The 25,745-nt window shown below is 44.4% G+C and overlaps 2 protein-coding genes across 8 annotated transcripts in view; both read right to left on the bottom strand.

Moving 5' to 3' along the window:
• Positions 1-770: 770 nt before the first annotated feature.
• On the bottom strand, positions 771-19,034 carry LOC306836787 (endophilin-B2-like). Of its 7 annotated transcripts, XM_079364086.1 has the most exons (12): positions 18,821-19,034; positions 14,805-14,946; positions 14,532-14,543; positions 13,713-13,841; positions 12,789-12,922; positions 12,048-12,140; positions 11,069-11,131; positions 8,399-8,422; positions 7,749-7,838; positions 5,970-6,070; positions 2,735-2,978; positions 771-1,099 (listed from the first exon to the last, which is right to left on the bottom strand). In XM_079364086.1, exons 1-12 carry the CDS (start codon positions 18,908-18,910, stop codon positions 992-994), a joined length of 1,230 nt encoding a protein of 409 aa, XP_079220212.1. In that variant the 5' UTR covers positions 18,911-19,034; the 3' UTR covers positions 771-991. The 7 variants fall into 7 exon arrangements, with proteins under 7 accessions (XP_079220212.1, XP_079220214.1, XP_079220215.1 ...); XM_079364088.1 differs by lacking the exon at positions 8,399-8,422; XM_079364089.1 differs by lacking the exon at positions 11,069-11,131 and having other exon boundaries at positions 18,821-19,033.
• Positions 19,035-22,339: 3,305 nt separating this feature from the next.
• The window catches only part of zer1 (zyg-11 related, cell cycle regulator), a 10,467-nt gene continuing 7,061 nt past the window's right edge, over positions 22,340-25,745 (bottom strand). Inside the window, 7 exon segments of the mRNA XM_079363801.1 lie at positions 22,340-23,815; positions 24,364-24,466; positions 25,113-25,210; positions 25,310-25,498; positions 25,614-25,621; positions 25,623-25,643; positions 25,645-25,738. Coding sequence (XP_079219927.1) covers positions 23,728-23,815; positions 24,364-24,466; positions 25,113-25,210; positions 25,310-25,498; positions 25,614-25,621; positions 25,623-25,643; positions 25,645-25,738 — 601 coding nt within the window. The 3' untranslated portion in view covers positions 22,340-23,727.

The following is a 25,745-nucleotide window of genomic DNA, read 5'->3' as shown; positions in this document are numbered from 1 at the left end:
GCAAATATTTCTAACGGCGTGATTTAAAACAAGTCGATGCAGGATGCAAAACATGTGGCGTTCATGAATTCGGGTGTTGTTGGACTTTTCGCCATTTTCAGCTGTATCAGAATCCTCCCCTCCAATCCAAAACGTGCATTTTCAAGGTGTTGGATATTTTTGATCGCTTTAATTAAACTCAGCCTCCACTCAGGGATTAAGAAATGAATTTAAAAACATACTAAGAATAATTTAGTTTACATATCGATCTCCTTTCCTTTAAAGACTCAGCAACGGGATTGATTTGAATGTTTTTTTTTAAAAAAACAAATTGATGTTTAAAATAATTGACCATCTATTGCTTGACCTACTGAATAAGCTGCAGGATTATTGCTCATATTTTAGGGAGTTTTCACACCCCGAGATCGTTTGTCGTCCATCTGCACGAGCGACAGACGGGAAAATAGAAACAGGGCGCGAGGATAAAAACGGCGAGCCGCGCCGTGCTGATGACTCCTATAGGAAACGTTGGATTGCAGGCTGTTGGTCATTCAGATTTCAGCTGTAAAGCAGATAACAGAATAATCAGAGTGAGAGCTCCTGTTTGGACTTCACTGTGTTCCCAGATCTCTAAGATTACTACGATTAGTCAAATATTAACATGTTCGACCCGTGACGATAAAGAGGAATAATGCATCGATGGATGAACCGGGGTCGTGATGTTTGAAAGCCTCGTCGATGCTCCGTCATGAAACGGAGCGAGTCGACATGAAGTCGGTTTCAGTTTGACATAAACACAACTAATGTGACAGTTAGCAGGTTGAGAAACTGTTAATGTCAAAACAATCCCACTCTGAACACACACGCGGCGAACGAGCCAAAAACATTACTCACACAGTCACAAAGGTTTCATTCCACTTCCTCCCTTTTTAACAGGTTTGCATAAATATATATGTGTGTGTGTGTTTGTGTGTGTGTGTGTGTGTGTGTGTGTGTCCAGATGCTTGGTCCATTAACTCAGCAGTTCTAGGTAGGTGACAGGAACTTTGCCTTTATCGTTCGCACGCTCTCCGACCAACCAATCAGGATCCATCCCCGGTACGGTGTAGACGGTGATAAGCTGAGGAGACGGAAACAGCAAAGTAGGGAAATGTTATGATACATGACTCATGTGGTCATTAAAATCCTGATCCATAAGATAAAAGATGAAGAAGTTGAAAAGGAGGAAGGTCATGTGAATCATTTCCTTCCTTCCTCCCACTCCTCTTTCAACTGAATATGTCTTTGTGAGGTCGGGCCACTTCCTGACTTCCTGTTCTATTCTGATTCATTCTGCTGCCTCCTCCCCGTCTATGATTTCATTCACTTTGTGAAAAGGACTGACTCAGTTAATCAGAGTAACTGACTCCAGGACAAAACAAAACAAAAAAAAATCTCACAGTAGCAGAGATATATGAGTCTGACATTTACGAGTCCAGATGTCTTCTCCAAGCCTGGCAAAGATTTAATCCCAACACTAAATGAATTTGGAGGCTGAATTTTCCAGCAGCATAAAAGAAAGTTTGATCACAGAGAAAACTTTTGTCAGCTAGCAGTCGTCATCGTCATCGTCATCGTTATCCACGACCGAAATAAAGCCGTAAAGCTAATCCACGGTCTGCTCTGCGATTTCTACATTTAATTTGTACATTACAAACAGCCTGAAACCTGACAGTGTGAGAAGTCGTGTTTAAAAAAAAGAAAGAAGAAGTTTGACTCATCTGTGTAACTTTGACGCTCATTCTGTGTCAGTTTACATGAAGCTAAGAGCTAACTAAAGAGCGCTAACGTTAGCATGCTAACACAACAATGCAGGTGGACGGCTGGCGCCTCAGGGTGCTTGAAGGCAGGGTTGGTCGTTTTCTAAAACTAGCATGATTTTGAAAGTAGCATCCTCTCCGTGCTCCGTCTACACCCCCTCCCATCTGCGCTCCCTCTAAAGCCACGCCCCCTCACTTACATGCAGCAGCGCCATTGGTCCAGAAGTGGATTTGAGTGAGTGTGGGCTCATGCACGCATGGTAGAGAACGAGCAGGGAGGCGTGTGATTGGCTCATCAGATTGGCACCGCGTTGCAGACATGGGTTGAAGTTTTTACAGACTTACAAACTGATAGGGATTTTTTTTGTTCCTTTTTCAGAGAACACGAGTTATTAATTTCTGTCAGGACCTAAAGACCATTCCTGAAAAGTGGATCTGGAGGAAATGAGCAACTCTGACTTGTGATGGTGCGTTCTAGTTAAAAAGTGAGGTGTGACTCCGGAGGAGCTTCAGCATGGAGGGCCCCCCTTTTTTTTTTCTTTTTTTTTTTCTGGCTGTAATTAATCTCTTAACAAATCACCTGCTGCAGGTTACGCCTCAAACAATAGCGTCAGTGTTTTACTCATCTGTGTAACTTTGACTGCTGGTTATTAAATATCCCTGTACACGTGGGATGACAACTATTTGTGAAATGTTTTGGTAACCTTTTCTTTTGTTCTCCCATTTTGACATTAAAGTGACAGGAAATCCCCTCAGGGCAAGAAGAGGACAGCTCAGATTAAGTTTCTCTGAACGTAGACATGGAAAAGTTGTTCTGGGACAATTTCAGAGGAAATCTAAGTGTTTCTCGTAAATCCTGCATAGAACTGCCGAGGCAGACACGAATGAACAGACACGGTCAGACATTGTCGCACACCACCACGGAGGTCCCTGTGACTCAGAGTGTCTCACTGTACCTCGTCAGCCAGGAGGGAGAGCTCGCTCGCATCATGTGCGTCGTAGTCATACAGGACTTTGGCCTTCCTGGCTCCTGTGACGGGAAGCTGAATCTGCTCCATGGTCGGTGTTCTTGGCTTCTGATTAGAGGAGGAGGAGGAGACCGCTGCCCCCGGTGCTGAAGGTCCAGACACGAAGGCAGAGGAGACGGGGTTTGGGCAGATGGCAGCTGACGAGTGGGCGCCGCTGACTGAATTAGCACATCTGCGTCAGAATCACAGGATAAAACAGCGTGTGAGATGATGCCTTTAGTTTCCTGTTCAGAGTCGTTGTTTTTGTAAGTTGTTCCAGTAAACTTACAGATTGTATTGCACCCAGATGTGAGATATTGATCTCATGCAGGTGTTTGACGTCAAATCAGTTCCCTTAAAGATGACGTGAAACGTTTGTGGTGGGGTGAAGAGCGATAAGATCTGGAGGCAGATTTTGTTAGCGAATCGTTTTGCGCTGTGATAACGTCACCCCTTAGACTCCTCGCTGTGCTGCACTTTCTCACTGTAAGGCCGAGACTCTTCAGTATTATACAGACAATTACACCATGAAGTTTCACCTTCAGATCCAGAACCACAGCTCGTCTGCAGCACGAGTCAGAAACGTACAGTGCCTTGCGAAAGTTTTCGGCCCCCTTGAACTTTTCGACCTTTTGCCACATTTCAGGCTTCAAACATAAAGATATAAAACTGTAATCTTTTGTGAAGAATCAACAACAAGTGGGACACAATCATGAAGTGGAACGAAATTTATTGGATATTTCAAACTGTATTAACAAATAAAGAACTGAAAATTGGGCGTGCAAAATTATTCAGCCCCCTTTACTTTCAGTGCAGCAAACTCTCTCCAAAAGTTCAGTGAGGATCTCTGAATGATCCAATGTTGACCTAAATGACTAATGATGATAAATAGAATCCACCTGTGTGTAATCAAGTCTCCGTATAAATGCACCTGCTCTGTGATAGTCTCAGAGGTCAGTTTAAAGCGCAGAGAGCATCATGAAGAACAAGGAACACACCAGGCAGGTCTGAGATACTGTTGTGGAGAAGTTTAAAGCTGGATTTGGATGCAAAAAGATTTCCCAAGCTTTAAACATCCCAAGGAGCACTGTGCAAGCAATAATATCACACCACTGCAAATCTACAAAGACCCGGCCGTTCCTCTAAACTTTCAGCTCATACAAGGAGAAAACTGATCAGAGATGCTGCCAAGAGGCCCATGATCACTCTGGATGAAGTGCAGAAATGTACAGCTGCGGTGGGAGACTCTGTCCACAGGACAACAATCAGTCGTATACTGCACAACTCTGGCCTTTATGGAAGAGTGGCAAGAAGAAAGCTATTTCTTAAAGATATCCATAAAAAGTGTTGTTTAAAGTTTGCCACAAGCCACCTGGGACACACACCAAACATGTGGAAGAAGGTGCTCTGGTCAGACGAAACCACAACCAAACGCAACACAGCTCATCACCATGAACACACCATCCCCACTGTCAAACATGGTGGTGGCAGCATCATGGTTTGGGCCTGCTTTTCTTCAGCTGGGTCAGGGAAGCTGGTTAAAATTGATGGGAAGATGGATGGAGCTAAATACAGGAACATTCTGGAAGAAAACCTGATGGAGTCTGCAAAAGACCTGAGACTGGGACGGAGATTTGTCTTCCAACAAGACAATGATCCAAAACATAAAGCAAAATCTACAACGGAGTGGTTCACAAATAAACATATCCAGGTGTTAGAATGGCCAAGTCAAAGTCCAGACCTGAATCCTATCGAGAATCTGTAGAAACAACTGAAAACTGTTCTTCACAAACGCTGTCCATCCAACGTCACTGAGCTCGAGCTGTTTTGTGAGGAGGAATGGGCAAATATTCCTCAATGTGCAAAACTGATAGAGACATACCCCAAGAGACTTACAGCAGTAATCGCAGCAAAAGGTGGCGCTACAACGTATTAACTTAAGGGGGCTGAATAATTTTGCACGCCCAATTTTTCAGTTTTTTATTTGTTAAAAATGTTTGAAATATCCAATAAATTTCGTTCCACTTCATGATTGTTGTTAGCTTGTTGATGCGGACCAAACATATGGAAGTTGGTCTGGTAGCTGGACTTGAGCAAGGCACCAAACACCCACCAATGCATGTCCACAGGTCCTGCTTGTGCATGTGTTTGATCCATGCGTGTGTGTGTGTGTGTGTGTGTGTGTGTGTGTGTGTGTGAGAAGCATCTCATCACAATCCCTCAGGGATTAATAAAGTATATAAAATTAAAAATGATCTCAGGACAACAACCTCGTTGATGCATTTCAAGCAGGCATAAAAACGTGCAACCACTGATGTATCCCATATGTGTTAATCTCAGTTATTCCCTCCACGGCTGGGAATCTTTGGGTGTCTCAAGATTCGATTTTGATTCTTGGGGGTCACAAATCGATTCCAAACCTATCTGGATGGCTGAATTTATGGCTGATCTATTTGTAATTCTATGTAGTGAAAGAGCTTGGCTAGCAGGGAGGAGTTTCAGGAACCTCCTGCAGGATGATCTTTAAATCTTTTTAAAAGTAGATTGAATGATTTGAAGAAGAAGCTTCAGGTGGTCGATGCTTTGACTGATGACTTTGGCGCTCTGTGAATCAGGAAATGCTGATCTCTGTAAATATTGTGTTTTATGTCTGTAATTTTATTTGCTGTGCTGCTGATCGTCTTGGGCTTGTAAGTGACACAGATGTCGAAGATTTCTTCCGGTTAAAGGGAGGTTTTTTTCTTGCCACGCTGTGACGGATTAAGCTGAGTCCTTGTAATAAATAAGGTCTTTAACCTGCTTTTTGTCTTGAGATGACTCGTCTTATTAACTGGTGCTATACATATAAAGATCGACTGCCTGCAGTTCCTCAAGTGTCCACTTGTTTTGTACATCATCTTTAATCAAAGATGTTTGTTGCGTTTAAAAAATTAACTTTTTCCCCTCAGCTGTCTTCTACGTGACTCACATGCTTCCAATCAGCAGCATCTGGTCTACAGACAATCCAGCGTAAACTGTTGTGGTCTAACCACTTTAAGATTTCATTGAAAACACATTTAAATTTCCAAACCGACTTCAATTCTTTCAAAATGTGTCAGAGCCCATTTTGACGTAAATAACTGTGAAATAGGTTGTTGACCTTTTGGTTTCATACGTGTAAAGCGAAGACGGCGTGATGGCTGACCTGCTGAGCTCCCTCTGGAGGTCTTGCATGTAGTGATGACACTGGGCGTAGTAAGTCGCCTGAGCCTCCGCAAAGTCCTGCAAACAACGCAGGTGGTTGAGCTGTGGGGGAAGAAAGAAGAAATGAGCACATGATGAAAACGTCATAAAGGTATCCTTCAAATGAAGAACTGTAAGTCAGCGAAAAGCTCATCATAAATCCTAGTGGGGGGGGGGGGGATGATTATGCCCCCCTTCCCACCAAAGGCCTGATTATCTGTCCAGGTGTTAGCGTGGTGTGAGGTGTGTTATAAGTGATTTAACCCCCCTGGTGACTAAAGCAAACACGAACAATAAAGTTCGATGGACCTGCTAAATTCAGGACTAAGTTACAACACAAGCGTGGAATCTTTGATCTTTGATCTTGGAATCTTTCAAGATGTGCCAAACACCCTTTGATGTGAATGACATTTGTTTTCTGACTCATTCAGAGCTCTTTGTTTCACACCTGTGGAACAACAAACTATTTCCCGGACCAACTTGTTGATTTTTTTTGGCAACAACACAAGTACTTTGACAACGTGTCTTTAAAACAAACGACAATTGACGGGCACAGTAATGACCCAAAAGTGGGTTAGCATTTTAGCGCTGTGGTTCTAACCTCTAAAAGTCAAAGTGGATTTTGAATGTGTTCGTGTTTAGACGCCTGAAATAAGGTCTGTGGTTAACACAAGCTGAAGAGATGTTGACGTTTTGTTAGACGAGATAAACTACGTTAGCTAAGACGCCCACTCGTGAATTTTAAAGTTTTTACACGTACTTAGAACGGCGGTTGCTAACAAGTGGCTAAATAAGACTACAGTGGTTGTCATGGAGACATTAAACGTCATCACGCCGGGAACTCTCTCACTAATCCTCCTTACAGCCTCTAGTCATGTTTTTCAGAGCTCTTGTAAATTTTAGGTTAATAAACAACTTATTAAGCTAACGTTTAGCTAGCTTGTCAAATCTGCTGATTAGATCGATGAAGCATAACGGTCGTGACGTCGTAATAAACCGACTGTAGTTAGCTTGTAGCATGACGTTAGCTTTTTACTTCTCTGAGCTGCATTAACTCATCAAACTTCATATAAATGATGTTCATCTGTAAAGATTATCCAGCTGAACTAAACAGCTACACATCAGAAACGTGTGTTTGACACAGAGGTTTTTTAATTGGATTTTGGATCAGTGCAGAAAATAATCTGTCAATCATCATAATGGCACCTGCATTAACTGTCACCCTGTCAGAACTCAATTCAAAGGCCATCACACGCATCACACACACAATAGCACTGGACATCACCCACCCTCTCAACTGCCACCTCACCATCATGCCCTCCGGACGCAGGTACAGGTCCCTGTTGTGCAGGAGGGCGCGATACGGCAGAAGCCTGGTGCCTGCAGTCATCTCAGCCCTCAATAAAAATCCACCTCAGTCCCCGGTCCCCCCATAACCATATGCACTGTATGTCCTGTCACTGTATGTCCTGTCACTGTATGTCCTGTTGTCCCACATGTATCCCCCTGTGTTCACCCTCTGTCAGCGCGCTGCCCTTAAAACTGTACACCGGTGAAAAAGAATTTCCCCTCGCGGACAATAAAATAAAAAGTCTAAAAGTCTACCTTCCTGTTTACAGGTCTGACATCACACGTCTGATTGGTTTCCTAGACATCGCTCAGTTCTGGAAAACTGTTAGTCAGAAGCGCCTGAGCGTCTGCACACACTTGTCAGCACAAATGATTTGTGTGTTGTTCTCACATGGGTGCTGCTGATCCCCTCCAGCAGCAGTCTGGTGACCTCAGCCTGCCGGTCGAACTCCGTCTGAGCAACACGGAGTTCATGCTCTGCCTGTTGATGGAGTAAAGCACAGGAAGGAGATATTTAGAAATAAAACAAAAATACGGATCCTTTGAAGGGATACTTAACCCATTTATTAAGCTTTGCATCACTAGAAACATGGTAGTAGTGTTGAATGGTCGTGAATCCAGCCCTCATTTTGCCCTGAGACGAGAAAAATTAGTTTTTCCTTTGCATGAAAGTTTTCATTACATGACGCAAAAATCGTGTCACGTAAGAAAGTTTTCAGGCAAAGAAAAACATATTTTTCTCGTCTTCAGACATAACAGATGCAATGAACACACATGTGGTGGAAGTTAATATCGTTTTTTGGCCTCAGAAATTTGGCCTCAAAAATCCATATTAGTCGGGCACTATATATATATATATATATATATATATATATATATATATATATATATATATATATATGAATGGTTATCGTTATTGTTGGTCTGAGATAAAATGCACTTCAGAGTGTGTGTGTGTGTGTGTGTGTGTGTGTGTGTGAGAGGTCCTGAATTACTTTCTCTACACATAAGCACACACAGTCCAGTAGCAGAGGTACTTACTTTGTCTACTTCCTCACTCAGAAGCTGAGAGGAGCAGCGTGAGGAGAGAAAGAAGCAGTCATAAACCAAACGCAGACTCAGATAAAGTTGCAACATTTAACGACAAACTCTAACAAGCTGCATCATCGGTCGGCTCACATGTGGATGAAACACTCAAAACATTTATGAAATCTTTCTAACAGTTTAATATAAAGAAAGAAAAACTCTAACATGCCCGTGTTAGGCCGATTATTTCACAACAGCAAACTGCATGAAGGTTAAACCTTCATGCAAAAAAATTTAAAGCAGCTCTACTCTCATTTAATTCAATACAAAACTTCCTTGTGTGGATTTGAACTCGTAAATATGACGTTTAAATCATCAGCATCACTTTCTCATTCACTGACGAACATGATTAAATTAAATTAAATATTTGAAAGTAAAATAACCACAATGACGAATGATTCAGAGATGCTTCTGTAATTACTGACATCTTTGTAGATTGAGTGATTAGAGCTGCAGATTTACTTCTGAGTTGACGTGTTCCTGTCTCACAGCTGTCATTAATGGCCGACATTATTGGCCGAACGCCTAGAACCAAAGTTAACCTTTACTCTACTTTCTGCAGATGTGACTGAATGTGGTATTGCGCCCTCTTGTGTTCAACAAAGGTTATCATGACACGAGGTATCCTTCCTGCACGACACACCAATATTTAAACGTCTTAAAAGCTGCATTCAAATTCAAACAAGCAACCCTTCTCTTTTTTTCAACTTCTCACATTGTGATATATCTCAGGAGATTTATGTTAAAGGTCACATGATCTCCTCCTCTTCAGGTGAAATCAGTGTCCTCGCTCCTCTTCATCATGTGTGTGAAGTGTGTTGTTGTAAATCCACTCTGATCCTGTATTTGATCATGTCTATAAACCCCTCTATTTCAGCCCTGCTCAGAACAGGCTGTTTCTGTGTATGTAGCTTTAAATATGTAAATGAGCTGTGTCTGGCCACGCCCCCTCTCTGGAACGGCTCAGATGTACTCGCTGCTTTCTGGCTCCATGTCCTATTGTTTACGGTGAGAAGGCAGACTCAGAGGGCAGAACAAACACCTAGCTGTGGGAGTGTCACCCAACTGGGGGAGGGGCTACTGCCCTTTGTGATGTCATGAAGGGAAAATCTCCAAACGGCCTGTTTGAGCACATTGGGGTGGTTATAGACGGACAAGCGACACATATTAGATTTGATGATGAGAGAAGATGTCTCTGAAGGCCAATGCTTTTTTTGACAGAACCAATAAGAATGCAAGAGACTGGTTGTGGGAGGGGCTTGTTTTCTTAAAGTACAGTAATATGTGACCTTTAACTGAACTAAGCTAAACTACCAGGGCTTGTAAAAACTAAACGACACACACTTAATCAATGGAGACACTCTAGGGGAGTTTTTACAGTTTGCTAACACTATAAACACATTTTTACAACCTTTCCCTCCTCGGACACATTGGGCTCAGCCGCCAAATCCCAGCTCTCCCAGCCGCTCTGCAGCTTTTAAATCACAGAGCCGACACAGAGAAACACAAACACTGAACACACATTTCAACACGTGTCAACTACACACTCGTGCTCTGGAGTAGATCAATCAAACCCTGCATCCTCCTCGCTCCGTGACCGAGCAGGAAATAATCAACATGCTTTCAAAAGTAACGGAGCAGCGTCGGCCATGAAGCGGCCGTTGTCAACAGACTGTTGCCATGGAGACAAGATGAACGTGCAGCTCTTTTCTTCTTGGCGCACAAATGCTTCATCCAGTGTTTATTTTTTTTTTCGCACAGAAGAAACGGCAGGTGGAGACGGGGCCTAAGTGGATATATACCGTTTGTCAAGTAAGTTTTGGTATATTTAGGCCACCGTACCGCTCCCTCTGTGATTTTCTCCAGTGTGGTATGAAACATGTTGCGTCGTTCCTTCAGAGCACACTCAGGTTTAACTTGTTCCTCTCGTTATTTTTAAAATCAAAAAAGGTAAAGTGTGAGCTTTCAGGCAGTTGAAACGACATAAACATGCAGAAACATGCTCGAGTCTTTCGTGTTACATGAAGGTTACAGACGTCATGCAGCACGGCTGTTAACAGTCTGACGAGCCTCAGAAGAAGAACTTCACCTTTTCAGATTTCTCACATTTTTTCAAGGCTCATTGTGTCACACACACAAAATATTCCCGCCTGATTTCACCTGATTTTCCTACTTTATCAAATCAGACTTACAGACACTCACTGCACTGAATATGACGACTCATTTATCCTGATTATTATCAATATTTTTTTGTTATATCGGACGGCTGAAGAGAGACAGCTAATGTTTGGACGAGGGAGCTTGGGGACGTGACGAGTCACCTACAGTAACCACTGGGCCTGTAAACCAATTTAACACTAAACGCTGAGAGGCCTCTCGTTAAGACCGAACGTGAAGCTACACCAGGATGCTTAAAGGGACTTGGTCTTAAATTGTGAAATATCTTATTAATCTAAAGCAAGAATCCTGGTGAGTTACAACCTTTAAATCACAGATAAAGAAGTGTCATTCATTTGTCATATTCTTAAACACATAGTTGGCTGGTTAGCGTCCATGCTAAGCCTTAAAAGCTAATCCTGTAATGCTATATCCCGCTAAGAGCTTTGTTTCAGGCAGGACTCTTACCGCTGATGCACTGGCAGACAGAACATAATTTCGAGGCCGCGTCTCCTGAAAATCAGGTGCAGCCTACAAACGAGAGCAGGGGGAGGAGGGAGGAGACACATGTTGGCAGAGTCATGCAGTCACATCCATTGAGCAGAAAAAGTGAGACACTCAAAACGGTTAGCCAGAAGCAGAGCGACATAAAGAGACACGTCGAGAAGCAGCAAACATTGAACACATTTAGAGCACAGTGGGGTTAGTCGTTGTTCGTAATCAAAGCGTACAGAGACACTATTTTATCTGTTCTTGACTGCAGTATTTAAAGGAGCAATCAGTGAGCTGATGACGCTCTCCTCCTCTGTGATCATGAAGGAAACATGCCGTGTTGAAGCCAGCATGTCCTCCTTCTAACTTTAGATTCTGCTCCTGAATGCTCAGGATTTGTCTAAACACTGAAGCTACAGTGTCCACCACATGGTGACCTGTGTGAGCATCCACTCCAGAGAGGAGGGGGGGGAGACAGCTCTGTACAATGATTAGAGTTTAGACTGCAGTACTCATTTTAAACACTAGGGGTCAGACTTACATACTGCTCCTTTAAGTACAATAAAAGAAGGGACATTACATTAGTCAGCGCAAGGCGTAAAGAATCTCTTACTGAGGTTTAGAAACATGCACCAAGCACTGCAGACAGAATCTGGATAACTTTTACAAAATTGTTATGGAGACATTTCGTCAGTGCGTGAATGTGACAAAAAAAAAAAAAAAAAAAAGTGCTCTGACATGTGGGATATTTAAAACTTTATAACTGATGATGTTTGTATTTATTTCAAGCTTTCTCCAGTAACTGCAGGTAGCCGAAGACAGTAATTAAAATCCTTACGAGATGGCGGTTCAAATGAATGATGTTATGCCCCCAACCGGTCTTTAGTTCAACTGTTCCTATTGTTCTGCAGGAGAAGAAGAAGAAGAAGAAGAAGAAGAAGAAGAAGAGTCTCACCGCTGCCTTGGCTTCAGCCTGCTTTGCTTTTTTCACTCGAGCTTTGCAGATGTCGAGATCAAGGCGACGGTTCTCCAGAAGTCGTCGCTCTTTCTGCAGAGAGCAAAAATAATGAATGAGTCATTTCCGCTGCAGGGAAGGAATCCAACAACCAGCGCTTTGTTGTTCAGAAGTCATGTGATCACAGCGCCCACCCGGATTGGAAGCAAACGGGAAGTCCGAAAAGTTAAAGAATTAGATCATTTTTATGTTTTGTTCAAAACTTGGAAGCAGGATTGGGATTTAACAGTCGGGGTTTTCATGCTCCCAGCAGCTGGATTCAGACTTACAGGAACTACATGTATGAGGTCAAACAACACAACATCTTTACAACGATGACTCAGCATTTATTACATTTGCAGAATGGCTGCAGGAAGAGAGATGGAAACATTATTACTATTCATATATTTCACCATGTAGCATCAATATCATTGCTATTAATTAATAGCAAAAGTGAGGATCTTTAACTTAGTATGGGTTTTGGCGCCCCCAATGGACAAAGTTTGTAGAACAACATCTGGTTATCTTTAAAATGTCTGTGATCAGGTTGATCTATTCCAGTTTTTCTTTGTATTGAATCCAAATCCTTCTGACCCAGATAATGACCCAGTGCTGATAACACAAAGTCCTAAAAGCTGAATGTTTGGAGTGGTTAGTAAGTGAGTGAGTGAGCGAGCGAGAGAGAGAGAGAGTGAGACGTACAGAAATGGTCCTCCAGTCTCCTTCTAGGAAGTTGCGGAGAGGAGTGAGGAAAGTTGTGGCGGAGGTGTGGAGGAGCTCCCGCTCGGCTCCTCCCAGTCTCTTCTGATATTCTCCCACTGTGATCAGAGTGCTGCCTGCAGGACACACACACACACACACACACACACACACACACACACACACACACACACACGTTCAGCTCCTCGTACAGTGACCAATGAGAAAACATTCAGATGATGCAATGACTTGAGAACACATATTAATGTAAATAATTCATAGATCTTCCTGCACACACTAAACTTTAGTGTTGAATAATGAAGCGGACGCCGCTGTGTAAAATCCTGCAGTTCCTCGAGTGTCCACTAGAGGCTGGCTGCAGAAGCACAGGAAGTCACATACACACCCATTGTAAAAAGCCAGAGTGAAACTGTTTGTAAAGACGCTCCAGCTCTCAGCCTGTCGCCATGTTAACTGAACGTTAGGCTGAGACAGCATTTCCAACATGGAGACCGCCATCTATGGGACTACGGCGCCCCCCGCATGCTGTCGTCACTCAACCTTCGTTAATATACTAATATACTGATACTTTGATTGATTGATACTTCTTGGTTTACAAACCAGAACGTGAGTGAAATCCAGACTCCAGAGTCTTTCTGTAGCCATTAAAGAAGGACACACACATGCAGCTGTGTGTGTGTGTGTGTGTGTGTGTGTGTGTGTGTGTGTGTGTGTGTGTGTGTGTGTGTGTGTGTGTTTTAATGTGCATTTACTCTCCTTGTGTCGTTTAAATAAAATCAGAATGGGAAACACTCCGATGAGCAGATTTTAAAACGTAGACGTGAATGATTCAGTGATGGAGCAGAGCTGCTTCATGACTTCAAAGTGAGATGAAGTGCAGCGGCGTCTCCTTTCTTCTTCACTGACCGTACGGCGTCTCTGGCCCGAATTCAGCGGCGGCGTCCAGCATGTACTGTCCCAGCAGCTCTGCGTTGGTCGTCTTGGAGGGAAGCTTCTTATCCAGCTTGTCGTAGATGAACTCTTCTATTCGAGCGCCTGGAGGACGAGTGAGAAGGGCGGTTATCAAAACATCGTTTTCATCCACTCAACCGTGGCGTTATCTGAAGAGAGATTCTGGAGCTCATCATGAATGAACAGTGACCAAGGAGGGATTTAAAGATAAAATAAAAAATAAAAAAAAGATTTCAAATTCAAAAAACTTTATTTGTCCCCAATTCAAGATTTTAGAGTTTTTGTTTCACGTTTTTGTAAAGGTTTCTATTTTTTCTAGAGACAGAGGAGAGTATATAGAGTCAGAAATCAACAACCACAGGTCAGACTCAAACCGGTATCGCCCGCTTTGACGACTTCAGCCTGTGTGCACATGCAGCGCGTGCACTAACCTCCAGGCTGCCGGCGCCCTCGTTTCTTTATACAACATGATTCTGTTGTTGAACTGCTGTAATGGTGCATTCATGTCACGTCAGACACATCGGAAAAACAAGTTTCTGAGCTGTAAAATGCACATTAACGGCTGCTCAAAGATTCAGGAGGGACGTGTTGCAAACACAGGTCACGTCGAAAAGAGAGACGACCTCATGACCGTTAATGTTGAACAATGTTATCACACATCCAACAGGCCTCGTGTCATGATATCTTCTATACCTTATTTTACAGGTTTAAACTGTAAACATCCCTTTATAAATAAAGTCAGACAAATCTCAGCGTTCAGGCGTAGTGACTCACCTGTGTGATCGACTGGAGCATGAAGGGTTAAAAAAAACACACAAGACCAAATGTTAGACAACAAAACATCAAATGTAGAAAGTGGGAAAAGTTCTTCTGTCAGTTCTATTCAAGGTCAAAGCAGGGTGTGAAGAGTCCATCAGTATGAACTCATCCATTCACACACATTCACACACTGATGGTAGAGGCTGCTGCAGAGTAAAGATTCATTCACACTCTGCCGATGAAGCAGCTGGAGCCACTTGGGTCGGACGCGTCTTGTCATTTACTCACTCGGGTTCGGCTGCAGCAGCACTTCTGTCTGTCTCAGGATCTTCTCGGTCCAGTTCTTGGTGCCGTCCCCTCGACTGATCAGATTCTCTAAGTGGGCGTCCAGCTCCGTCTTCTCAGCCTGACCGAGCTTCTCCTCTGTGAACTGAGACACAAAGACAGGATCCTGAGTGTAGTCTGTCTACAACCCCCCCCAATGATCAGAACAGTCCATCCTCTCCGTCTTCTGCCTGCTGTGTGCTCAAACAGGCCGTTTGGAGATGTTCCCTTCATGACATCACAAAGGGCAGTAGCCCCTCCCCCAGGTGGGTGACACTCCCACAGCTAGGTGTTTGTTCTGCCCTCTGAGTCTGCCTTCTCACCGTAAACAATAGGACATGGAGCCAGAAAGCAGCGAGTACACCCGAGCCCTTCCAGAGAGGGGGCGTGGTCAGACACAGCTCATTTACATATTTAAAGCTACAGACACAGAAACAGCCTGTTCTGAGCAGGGCTGAAATAGAGGGGTTTATAGACATGATCAAATACAGGATCAGAGTGGATTTACAACAACACACTTCACACACATGATGAAGAGGAGCGAGGACACTGATTTCACCTGAAGAAGAGGAGATGTGACCTTTAAGTCTTGATCACACCTGCACAAAACCCAACAGGGTTGAACTGCTTTTGTTTTCCACTCTGACATTTTATCCAAAGTTTCTCCTCCAGCCCCCTTTCATATTTTTTTTGCAGAAAGTCGGAGTGAGCTGGTGTGAGTACGCAGCAGCAGGATCCAATCAGGAGACTTCACCTGGAGCGAGCGAGATGTTTATTACCTGGTGATTCGTCTCACAGACGACCACAGATCTCTGTGTGCTAAATAAACTGCTGCGTTAGCTTTTCTGTTCTGCAGTGTGTTCTTCTCTGCTCTTCTGTTGATGTTGTGAGTCTGTCACTTCTGTCATGAATCATATCTGCAGGGATGGAAACTCTGCTGACAGATTGTTGCTTTTCCTCGAGCTGTGAGACGATCATAAAACCGTCCTGCTGCTCAGAAGTGTAACCTGTTTGCATCCGTCCAAACTGCATCCCAGCCAGCTCAGCGTCAGGCTCGCAGCCTACCGTTTCTTGAAGCTCTCGCCAACGAGTCCGTCAAAAAAAAAAAATATATATATTTGTTTCTTTTTAGCTCCATCCACCATCCTCCTCTTCCTTTTAACCCTGAGCTGTTGTATCTAACAGTACAGAGACAAGCTGCGGACGACGCTGTCCTCTCAGTCGATAGTTATTGTGCAATTAGATCGACTTTTAAACTACTTTTACAGAAAGCACTTTTTAAATTCCTCCTCAATATTACCATCATCAACCAAAACCAACATTAAAGCAACAACTATCATCCTCTAAACCTCCAACATTTACCAGCTGGAGAAAGTCTGTTCATGCAAATCATATCAAAAAGGTTTGATTTAAATCAAAACACATTTATTCTCACAAACAGATGATGATCACATCTCACATTTCTGCTGCAAACGTTGTCTTTTATTTCTGCAGCCCAAAAAAAAAATCCCACGACCATCTGTGGTTGCAAATCAAGCCGACAGACTTCAGCCAACTTCCTGTCAGGTCTTCATGTCTGACAGACCGCAGGAAGCAGCCGGCTGGACTTCTAACACGCACTGATGAGTAAGACATTCATCATCATCATCACAGTCACATAACAGGCGGGAAGGACTCAGACGTACAGCAGCTTCTTGGATGAGATCGGATGGCACGACAAACCTCGGAGTTACTGACTTAAAAAAAAAAAGAAGGAGATGGGCAGAGTGAATCTAATGCTGGATTACCAGACCTCTCATTCTGGACCCTCAGGGAGCCTCTGCTTCATGCTGCCGTAACTGGTCTGTTGGAATATGATTAACCTTTGAGCCCAGAGGAAACCCGAGGTGAACGCTAACATCGATGTGAAGAATCGAGAAATAAAACGTATTAACATACAAAGTTGTCGTGGCTTCTTTGCAGTCTGCTTGGTGTGTCGAGGACTTTACATACTGGAGCTCCTCCGGCAGCCCTGCAGCGTTCTGCCGCCCCCCCAAAAGGTTTCACAAGCTGACGACATGAAAAGGTGAACATGACGAGTGTTCTGGATCTTTAACGCACTTCACCTCTGACTTCTCCTTTCAGGCCTGCAGGCTGCTTCCACCCCTCATAAATACAGCTAATAATAACGCACGCAGCGTTCACGTCACAAACAGCAAAAAGAGAAATGAAAGCACCGACGATCAGCAAAAACAAAAAAAAACCTCCAGCTGCAGAGAAGCGTCTCTGTAAAGAGAGCAGGAAGTCAGAGCGAGGACGCATCAATGGAGGACCAGGGTTAATATGGAAACTATCATCATAACACAGACTGTCACAGTCACATGAAGGCTCACTGGACTTTAAAAGTTTCTCCTTTTATACATGTTCTGTTTTTTATATTTGTTATCGTCTATCACTGTATATTTACTCCTTATATTTAATTTGCCATGTTTTGCTTTATTTCTTTCGATAAGTGTTTTCAATAGACATCCAGTGTTTGAACTGCTCGTAAAGTTTGACGTCTAAAATGTAATAATTCGGGTGTAAGCTGTTTTTACTTTCGCCTTCCTCTTAGATGTGATGGAGGAGGACTTTTTTTTTTTTTACCTTCTTGTTAATTTAATTATCATCTTTTCCTGATGTCCTTCATCCTTCAACCGAGACTGAAAAGGTGCTGGAGCCTTTGAGTTGTGTTTTTAAGATGTTAAATGATGAAGATCTTCTTCTGGCTTTGAGTGACATTCTTCATGTTTAATGTCTCCATGCTGCTCTGTTTGTGATGCTCAGAGCCGCAGTCCACATGAAAGAGTCAGAGCAGCACACGAGTTATTATTATAGATGAACTAACGATGGAACAAATATAATAATAAGCCACACTGTCACATTAACGCATGTTTTCTTTTTTAATGACATTTTGTCCGTCCTGCATTTGTAGCTGCAGCTGTGTAACTTCAGTCCTTGAGAGCCTGTTTGACTTAAACTTATTCTTATTGTTATTATTGTTTGTTCACAGTTTGTAGATATGACGTCAGACGCAGTGATGTTTGTGATAGGTTATATGAAGATAACTCCGCCCCCTTTTATGTGAACGCGCTCTTGGCAGCTCTGGGTTTACCTGCCAGCTTCCTCGGAGGGTTAAACACGACTTGTTATGTCAGGGTCAGAGAAGCCAGATCACCCAAAGACACCCGGGATATATGTGGACCCCAGGTCATGGCCCTGGTCTCACAGCAGGCCAGCCGACCCTGGGTCCTGTCCGGGGTTACTGAGGGTCACTCACGCGCTCATGGCGGAGACTAAAATCACACGTCACACCGAGGAGATCCTGACACATAACAACCAACCTGAGAGCCAAATTCATTAATTAATCCTGTTGCTCCTCTTTACTTTACAGCTCGAAGAGACCTTATTATCTTTTTTAAGCAGGTTTGGATGAATCATAAAGACACATCACATGGAATAAAAGCTTGTAGACGTGTCATGTGGATGCGCTATTTCTGCAGAATCGTGACTGTCCTCGGTTTGTTTCTTCTTCTTCTTCTTAAACCTCGTATTACAGGAGGACTGACTCAATGCATGCTTCTTTTTTTCCACATGGGGTTTGGTGGGAAGTTTCCCAGAAAGCATGAACGTGCAGGTGAGGCATCCTGAATAATAAAAGATGTATTATACAATAAAGAGGCTGTGCGAGTGTCGCTGCTGTCACATCACATGGCTGATCCACTCGACTCAGCAGCGCAGCCTTCAATAATAGATGGAGGCTGGACAGACCTTTATCGGCTTACAGCGCAGGCACACCCGACATGAGCAGCTGATCTCGACCTTGTTCCTGTACATTAAAACACTTCAATCTGCAGAATGAGTGCTGCATGAATCAATCTGCAGGCCTCTCTCGCAGCAGGGTGACAGCAGGCTGCAGGGATGCCCCGCAAGCCCCGCAGATCCTGTGCGTGTAGATTTACCTGCACCGCGCGCGTGAAGAAGACCCCCGCGTCCGAAGCCAGTTTTTTGACGTTGAAATCCATGATGTGGTTCTGGTCTGCACCAAGCATTCAGGCGGGCCGGGCTCAAAGGGAACCCTCCGGATCAGCTGAGATGATGTAGCAGCAGCAGACGCAGGATCGTAATCCGCTTCATGGAGGATCGGAGATCTGCTCCCCGCCCTGCGTTTAAAGAGACAACAGCACGTCCCTCCTGACATCCTGCAGCATGCACACGCACCACCACATACATCATTTACGTTCAATGTTACGTAATGAGTCACAATGTTGATGCAGAATTTGTTAATTTAACTTTATTGATTGCAAAAAATTAACACCATTTTTTGTTGTGCTTCCTTCTCCAGTGCTGGTGTGATGGAGAGATCACGCTTCGACTCTCAGGCATGAACATGGGGATAAAAGCTCAATAAGGGAAAAGATCATTGGTCCTAGAAGTGCTCCTTAAAGTTTGAGAGCAGAGTTAGAAGTTTAATAGAAGTAGGAGATTTCTGAGGAGTTTACTTTAAATGAAATGTTGCTGCATGTCCACAAACAAATAGATTCTCGAGTCTGTTGGAGCCCGAAGCAAAAACTCACAGGGGGTCCCCTCAAACTGCCGATCATCACCGTCATTTTCTGAATAATCCGACTTTAATTCACACATTTAAGTTTGTGTGGTGATAAATTGTGACGTCTCATCAATGATTGGCACTTTAAGAAGTTTGGACACTTGCAGAATTCCCCTTTAAAAAAAACCTGCTGATGTTTCCTGGAGGAAAACAGACTCGGACTCTGCTGCGTCATCATGTCTTACCTCAGGGGCCCCTTCACTGACCTGGGGCCCCTCACTGGCCTGGGGCCCCTCACTGGCCTGTTGAGAAGGCAAACAGACTTGGACTCAGCTGCTTCATCATGTCTTACCTCAGGGGCCCCTTCACTGACCTGGGGCCCCTCACTGGCCTGGGGCCCCTGACTGACTTGGGGCCCCTCACTGGCATGGGGCCCCTCATTGATTTGGGGCCCCTCACTGGCCTGTTGAGAAGGCAAACAGACTCGGACTGCTGCGTCATCATGTCTTACCTCAGGGGCCCCCTCACTGACCTGGGGCCCCTGACTGACCTGGGGCCCCTCACTGGCCTGTTGAGAAGGAGCGCCTCTGCTTTCTTCTCCCTCCATTCTGAAGCATGAATTCGCTCGTTGGACTTTGTGACAGAACAGAGTTTGATAAAAAGCTTTTAGCTTTATTCTCCTTTTACTTGATGAATTTATTGATTTTAAACAACCAAACTTTATTAACAGTATTTATTCCAACCTTTGTGTATGCAGCCGTTTTAGCTGCTGATTTTCTTAATATCAAACGTGTTGTTGTTGTTGTCTTGTTGGCCTGTCTGGATAAATGAAGGAGACATAAAACATGTTTGTCCTGTTTTGTTCTGTTAATATGCTTTTTACTAATAAAGGTTGAATTATTTTAAATGGTATAAAAGTGTTGATGAGAACACCAGCATGTCGACTCTTAATAAGACACAGACTTGTTGTTGTTTTTTAACCACTCCATCTTTATTGCTTATTCATATCTTTACACGAACGACCTGGAACTATTTAGATCAGGAAAAACTGGAACCCCATAAAGTTTGGATCAAATATTCTTCACTCCATTTTGGATTACACTTATGAGCAGTTACAAAAGAAGAGTGACGGATGACATTAGTGAAGACAGACAGCACAAACGCCTTCATAAATACAAATAAAAATCCCCCCCGCCTCCCGCTGACAGTCGCTTCCTGCTGCCTGGAAGAACAAAACACAAACTGAAACATTCAATGACTTCAAATCAGAGAGAACCGGAGACGGAGGAGTCTGGAGAGCGAGTGTGAAATCCTCTTCACACCTGTGAGTCTCCAACGATGAAGCTTTCTGCCTACGAGACGCTTAGTGTCCGATCAGAATCACACAAAGAGAGAATCTGTACATGATGATCAGAAACATCCGATATGAGAGCACATAAAGAAGATCAGTGAACCTTAAAGGGGGGGGGGTCTGCTGGTTTTAATCTGGGCCCGTTGTTGCTCATGTTTTGGGTTTATTTAGATAAAGAGGTTCCGATTCTGATCCGGTTCTGATTCCTCCTCGTGAACATCAATCAAACAGGTGACGCTCCAGCGACTGCTCCGGATTAAAGAGAGTCCAGAAGAAGTTGTTTTGGTCTCTGACGGACTCGGATGGGGTCTGACCTGGTCCCAGAGACGGACCACCTCTGTGTTACAGACTTTCAAACTCCACTGACAGAAACTGCTGGGCTAACGGCTAGTTAGCATTGTTGTGTTAATGTGCGTCCATTTTCCATTTGAGTCTAGTGTTGTAGTCCAGACCAGACTAACCGAGACCGAGACACGCCCGGGACCAGAGACTTAACAGCAGAGTAAATATCACACCTCCGACTGATCAGTTCAATAAACCGGCGACTTTCACATTCGACAAGATGTCGCCAAAGGAGTCTGGCGGCGTTGAAGAGAGGGATGCAACAGCTGTTCGAGGGTTAAAAACAATCGTCTCTCTCTGCAGGGATCAGAGAATAACAACCTGAGCCTGTGAGGGACAAAAAACTACATTTGTCCCAAAGCAGTTTGAAACCTTGAGTCAGGATTAAATCAAGAGGAGCTCCTCTCGACCTGAAGCAGACTCTGTGTGTGTGTGTGTGTGTGTGTGTGTGTGTGTGTGTGTGTAGGATGTTGAAGCACAGTGAATTAAATGTGATGACTGAAAGCTTCCTCCAAATCCTGTTCCTGCTCTAATCATCAGCGTCTTTAATCCCCGCTCCGACTGCTCGTTCGCCCTCATTAAAGTCCTTTTGATTAAATCTGCTCGTTGATTTTAATAGAATTAAAGTCTGCAACGATTTTAATGACGAATTGATTCTGATTTTTTGTTTTGTTTACAGGAGAATCGTTTCAACTGGAACCCTGCGTCCTCCCGTTTCACTTCACGCCTGCGGGAGAATCAACGCGTCATTTCATTTTGTGCCGACCAGCGTGATGAACTTAAACAATGAAACGTCCGTTATTTAACATCTTTAAGTTTAATTCTCCGAATGGTTAATAAATAAAAAATAAAAATAAAGTTTAAAACAATAAAAACTCAGTTTGCCTCGTCTGAAAGTCAAACTCCTCGTTTCATGTTGGTGAAGGTGGAGGTTCAAACACTGACGCAGACCATTTAGCAAATCAGCCCGTCATGATTAACACCCTGAACAAATCATCCCACTTTTTAAACTTTAAACAAACAACGCAAACGAACGGCTTCTCCCATTGGTTAACGCCTCCTCTGCTGCGTGACGTCCAATAACTCCTCCCCCTTTCAGGAGGGACGTTTGATTGAATCTGTTACCGAGCAGCACGTCGATGAAACGGCTAAAAACACGGCTCACTATCTGCTCTCGTTTGACGGCTACGTGTCCGTAGTGATTACGTTACATTTTTAAGAGCGCGGGTTGAAGACTACAAGTGTGAAAAAAAACTCTTCAGATGTGAAAATTAAAGAAATGACCTTTTCACGAGACGCCCTGAACCTCCTCTTCATCTGAGCCGGAGATAACGCGGTGGTTCGGGGGGGGGCAGTTGAGACCCACTGTGCTATAGGACGCTAGCAGCTAGTAGCATAGCTCAATAACGAGGTCAAACTGTCAGCTGACTTGCATTGTGGGTAATGTAGGCACCAACTTTTTCAACAAAGAAGAGGAAGTTAGATTTACTTCTGTTACAGCCTCTGCTCTTCTGCTTGGACACAAGCTGACCACTTTTAAAAAGCTCGTTTTTACAGATGGGTGAATCTTAACAACGATCAGCTTCAGGGACATCGTGCAATCAGAATGTGGTGGTTTGAAGTCCTTAACTAAAACATGTACAGCTGTTAGCCCTGGGCCCGTCACACCTTCAGATGGGTTTAATGTCTGCAGGAAAGTGAAGCTCCTCTGAGAATAGAAAAGCATTTATTTACGGATCTGTGTTGGTTTTCCAGAGCCTGCCTCTTCCTCCTCTTCCTCTTCCTCCTCTTCCTCACACATGATGTTTTTCTAATTCTTAAATGTTAAAATGAAGGATACTAAAAATACAAAAACAAAAAAAGGGAGGCATGATGAGCTAAATCAAAAGGAGGGTTGAAAGGTCCGACTCCTCGAGGTAAAGATTCCTCACACCGACCAACACAAACAGATTTAAATACAGAGTGAATTCATGAGTGTTTACAGTTATATTAAAAAACAGACGCACAGTAAAAGGAAGAGACAAACAGAGAATATTTACATATATAACAAAGAAGTCCGTCATTGTGCCACGAGGTCTGGGAAGACGTCTCTCCCGGCTAACATCAGTGTGATGCTTCTCTGCAGCCTACACACACAAATGGCTAAAATTCACTGTACATGTGAGCGGCGGCTCCACGAGCGGCGTGAAGCCTCTGACGGGCGGTGCGGGACGCCAAGCGGCCTTCTTGTTCGACGTAGCTGGAGTGAGCCGAACATAACTGTCTGTTTTGTTCTGTCGTTTAAATCTTCGTCACACACACACACACACACACACACTGAGAGATAACAGTCACCCACCCACACAAACCCATGCCAACAGAAGAGATGTGCAGCCCCGCCCCTCCCCTCCCCCCCCCCCACACACACACACACACACACACACACGACAAAACACCACGCACCACATCTTAAGTCCTATGTGTCAGATACTAGTGAAGAGGGTCAGAAACACGTCTCTGCTCTAAAGAAAAGAATGATGGGAACACGGAGAAACCACACGAGTGACCCTTCCTGTGGTGATGACAGTGGGCGGGGCCTTAGCTTGCTCTGCTTGATGTCTGATGGGAATCACGGCTCCTCTGCGCGGTCAGCCTCTCTGTCCGTAGTTCACCTCCTGTCCGGGATTTGTTTCCATCGGGTCGTCTTTGAAGGTTTCACACTGCTCCATCACTTTGCTGGAAAACAAAACAAAACAAAAAAAGCTTCAGAGACGGTTTCAAATCTGAAGGAGAATCATGTTGACGTCCTTCCTGCTGCTCAGCTCGTCACTGACTCGCCGCGTTTCCTCCAAGCGGTGCAGTCCGGTTCGTCTCAGTTCGGCGCACATTTTGTGGCGTTTCCATCGACTAACGGCCGGACCTGTACCGCCCTACTTTTTGCGACTCATCTGTTGGGGTGCAAAGTATATCGATCCGACCATAAAAGGCGGAGCTAAACACTGCGGTCTGTTGATTGGTTGAAAGAATCGTCACTTCCTGTGTGACAGCGGCGAACACACCCCCGCCACGCAGCCTCTTTGTGGCTCGTTTTTGTTCTTTGTTGAATTTGTTAGCGGCGTACGCTGTGTTGCGCTGCTATGATGTCACGCTATTACGTAGCTAACGCGGCTATCACGGCTAACACGCCGCCTACCAAACATGGCAGCGTTGGCTGTGGGAACGCAAACAGGATCCGGCTTCACCGAACCGAACCGAACCGATCCAGACCGGTGATGTACTCTTACCTGGCCATGTCCTTGGTGTCTGGATGTGAGCTCTCCAGCTCCAGAACTTTCTCCAGAAGACTGATTCCTCCTTCCTTTATGAGCAGCGGGCAATACTTACTCGCTGTCGGAGGAGGAGACAGAAAGAGCGTGAGAAAAAAAAATGACATCCTCATTTCTCTGTTCTCATCTTCTGATTGTGTTTGTTCATTTTCTCTGTGTAGACTGAATCAATCAATCAATCAATCAATCTCTCTGTTTTTTTCTCTCTCTCTCTCTCTCTCTCCTCTCTATCTCTGTTTCTCTCTCTCTCTGTTTTTTTTCTCTCTCTCTCTGTTTTTTTTCTCTCTCTCTGTCTCTCTCTCTCTGTCTCTCTCTCTGTTTTTTTTCTCTCTCTCTCTGTGTGTGTGTCTCTCTCTCTCTCTGTCTCTCTCTCTCTCTGTCTCTCTCTCTCTGTTTTTTTTTCTCTGTCTCTCTCTCTCTCTGTGTGTGTCTCTCTCTCTCTGTCTCTCTCTCTCTCTGTCTCTCTCTCTCTCTCTCTGTCTCTCTCTCTGTTTTCTCTCTCTCTCTCTCTCTCTCGTCATGTGACCATGTTGTACTTGTGTCTTTGTAAATATGATCTGGGACCGTCGAGGGTTTTTATCCTCACACATCATAAATGTCATGAATGATAATTAAAATGCAGCCAGGAGAGAAAGTCTCATTCTGCTGACGATGTCGACGTTAAACGCCGGCTGTGTTTGAACGCCTTCAGGGCGCCACATACTCACGGTAAACGGACACCAGGTTGAACAGAGCCCACGTGGCCCAGTGCTGACTGACAGGCGAGATGCCCTGAGGTAGCAGCCGCAGGATCGGCTCGAATGACCTGCGAGAGCAAAGTCCGTTTAAAAGATTCAAACCCGGCCCTGCAGCCTCGCCACACGCCAAACGTGGCTCCACCCCCTTTTTTTTTTTTTTTACAAACCTGTAGTTGATGTTGCGTCGCGAGCTGACGTCCCAGCTCTGGATGGCGTCCCACATCTTCTCCATCACGGCGTCTCTTTTCGGTTCGTCCATGGACCAGACCTCGGGCCCGTCGAACATGATGTGCGAGAGCACGCCGCACGCGTTGTACGACACCTCGATGCCGTCTGCCTTACTGTCCAGCAGGTTACTGTCAGAGCAGCACGCAGAGAGGAGGGACGCGTTTTTAAAACTCATTACCAAACGCTGTAATCATTATGGCCGTCTGCAGAGCTGTACAGTAAAGGGAGTGAAACGCTGCTTACCTGAACACCCGTGATGAACTGAGGCGTGAGCTAGCTGCGGCCTCAGAGCTTTGACCTCGGCCACGTTACCCAGAAGACCCAGCATGTTCCGATGGAGCTCCTGCTTGTCGGGGAAACTCCTGCAGGAAGATC

This window comes from Symphodus melops (assembly GCF_947650265.1).
Source record: "Symphodus melops genome assembly, chromosome: 16".
NCBI classification, from domain to species: Eukaryota; Metazoa; Chordata; class Actinopteri; order Labriformes; family Labridae; genus Symphodus; species Symphodus melops.
This window is presented reverse-complemented; position numbering and strand designations above follow the sequence as displayed.

Coding starts and splice junctions, on each gene's coding strand:
- LOC306836787 (XM_079364086.1), bottom strand. CDS start 18,910: ATGCTTGGTGCAGACCAGAACCACATCATGGATTTCAACGTCAAAAAA. Junction 12,141..12,788: donor GAGACTGGAGGACCATTTCT/GTACGTCTCACT, acceptor TGCTCTCTGCAG/AAAGAGCGACGACTTCTGGA. Junction 11,132..12,047: donor AGGCTGAAGCCAAGGCAGCG/GTGAGACTCTTC, acceptor TCTCGTTTGTAG/GCTGCACCTGATTTTCAGGA.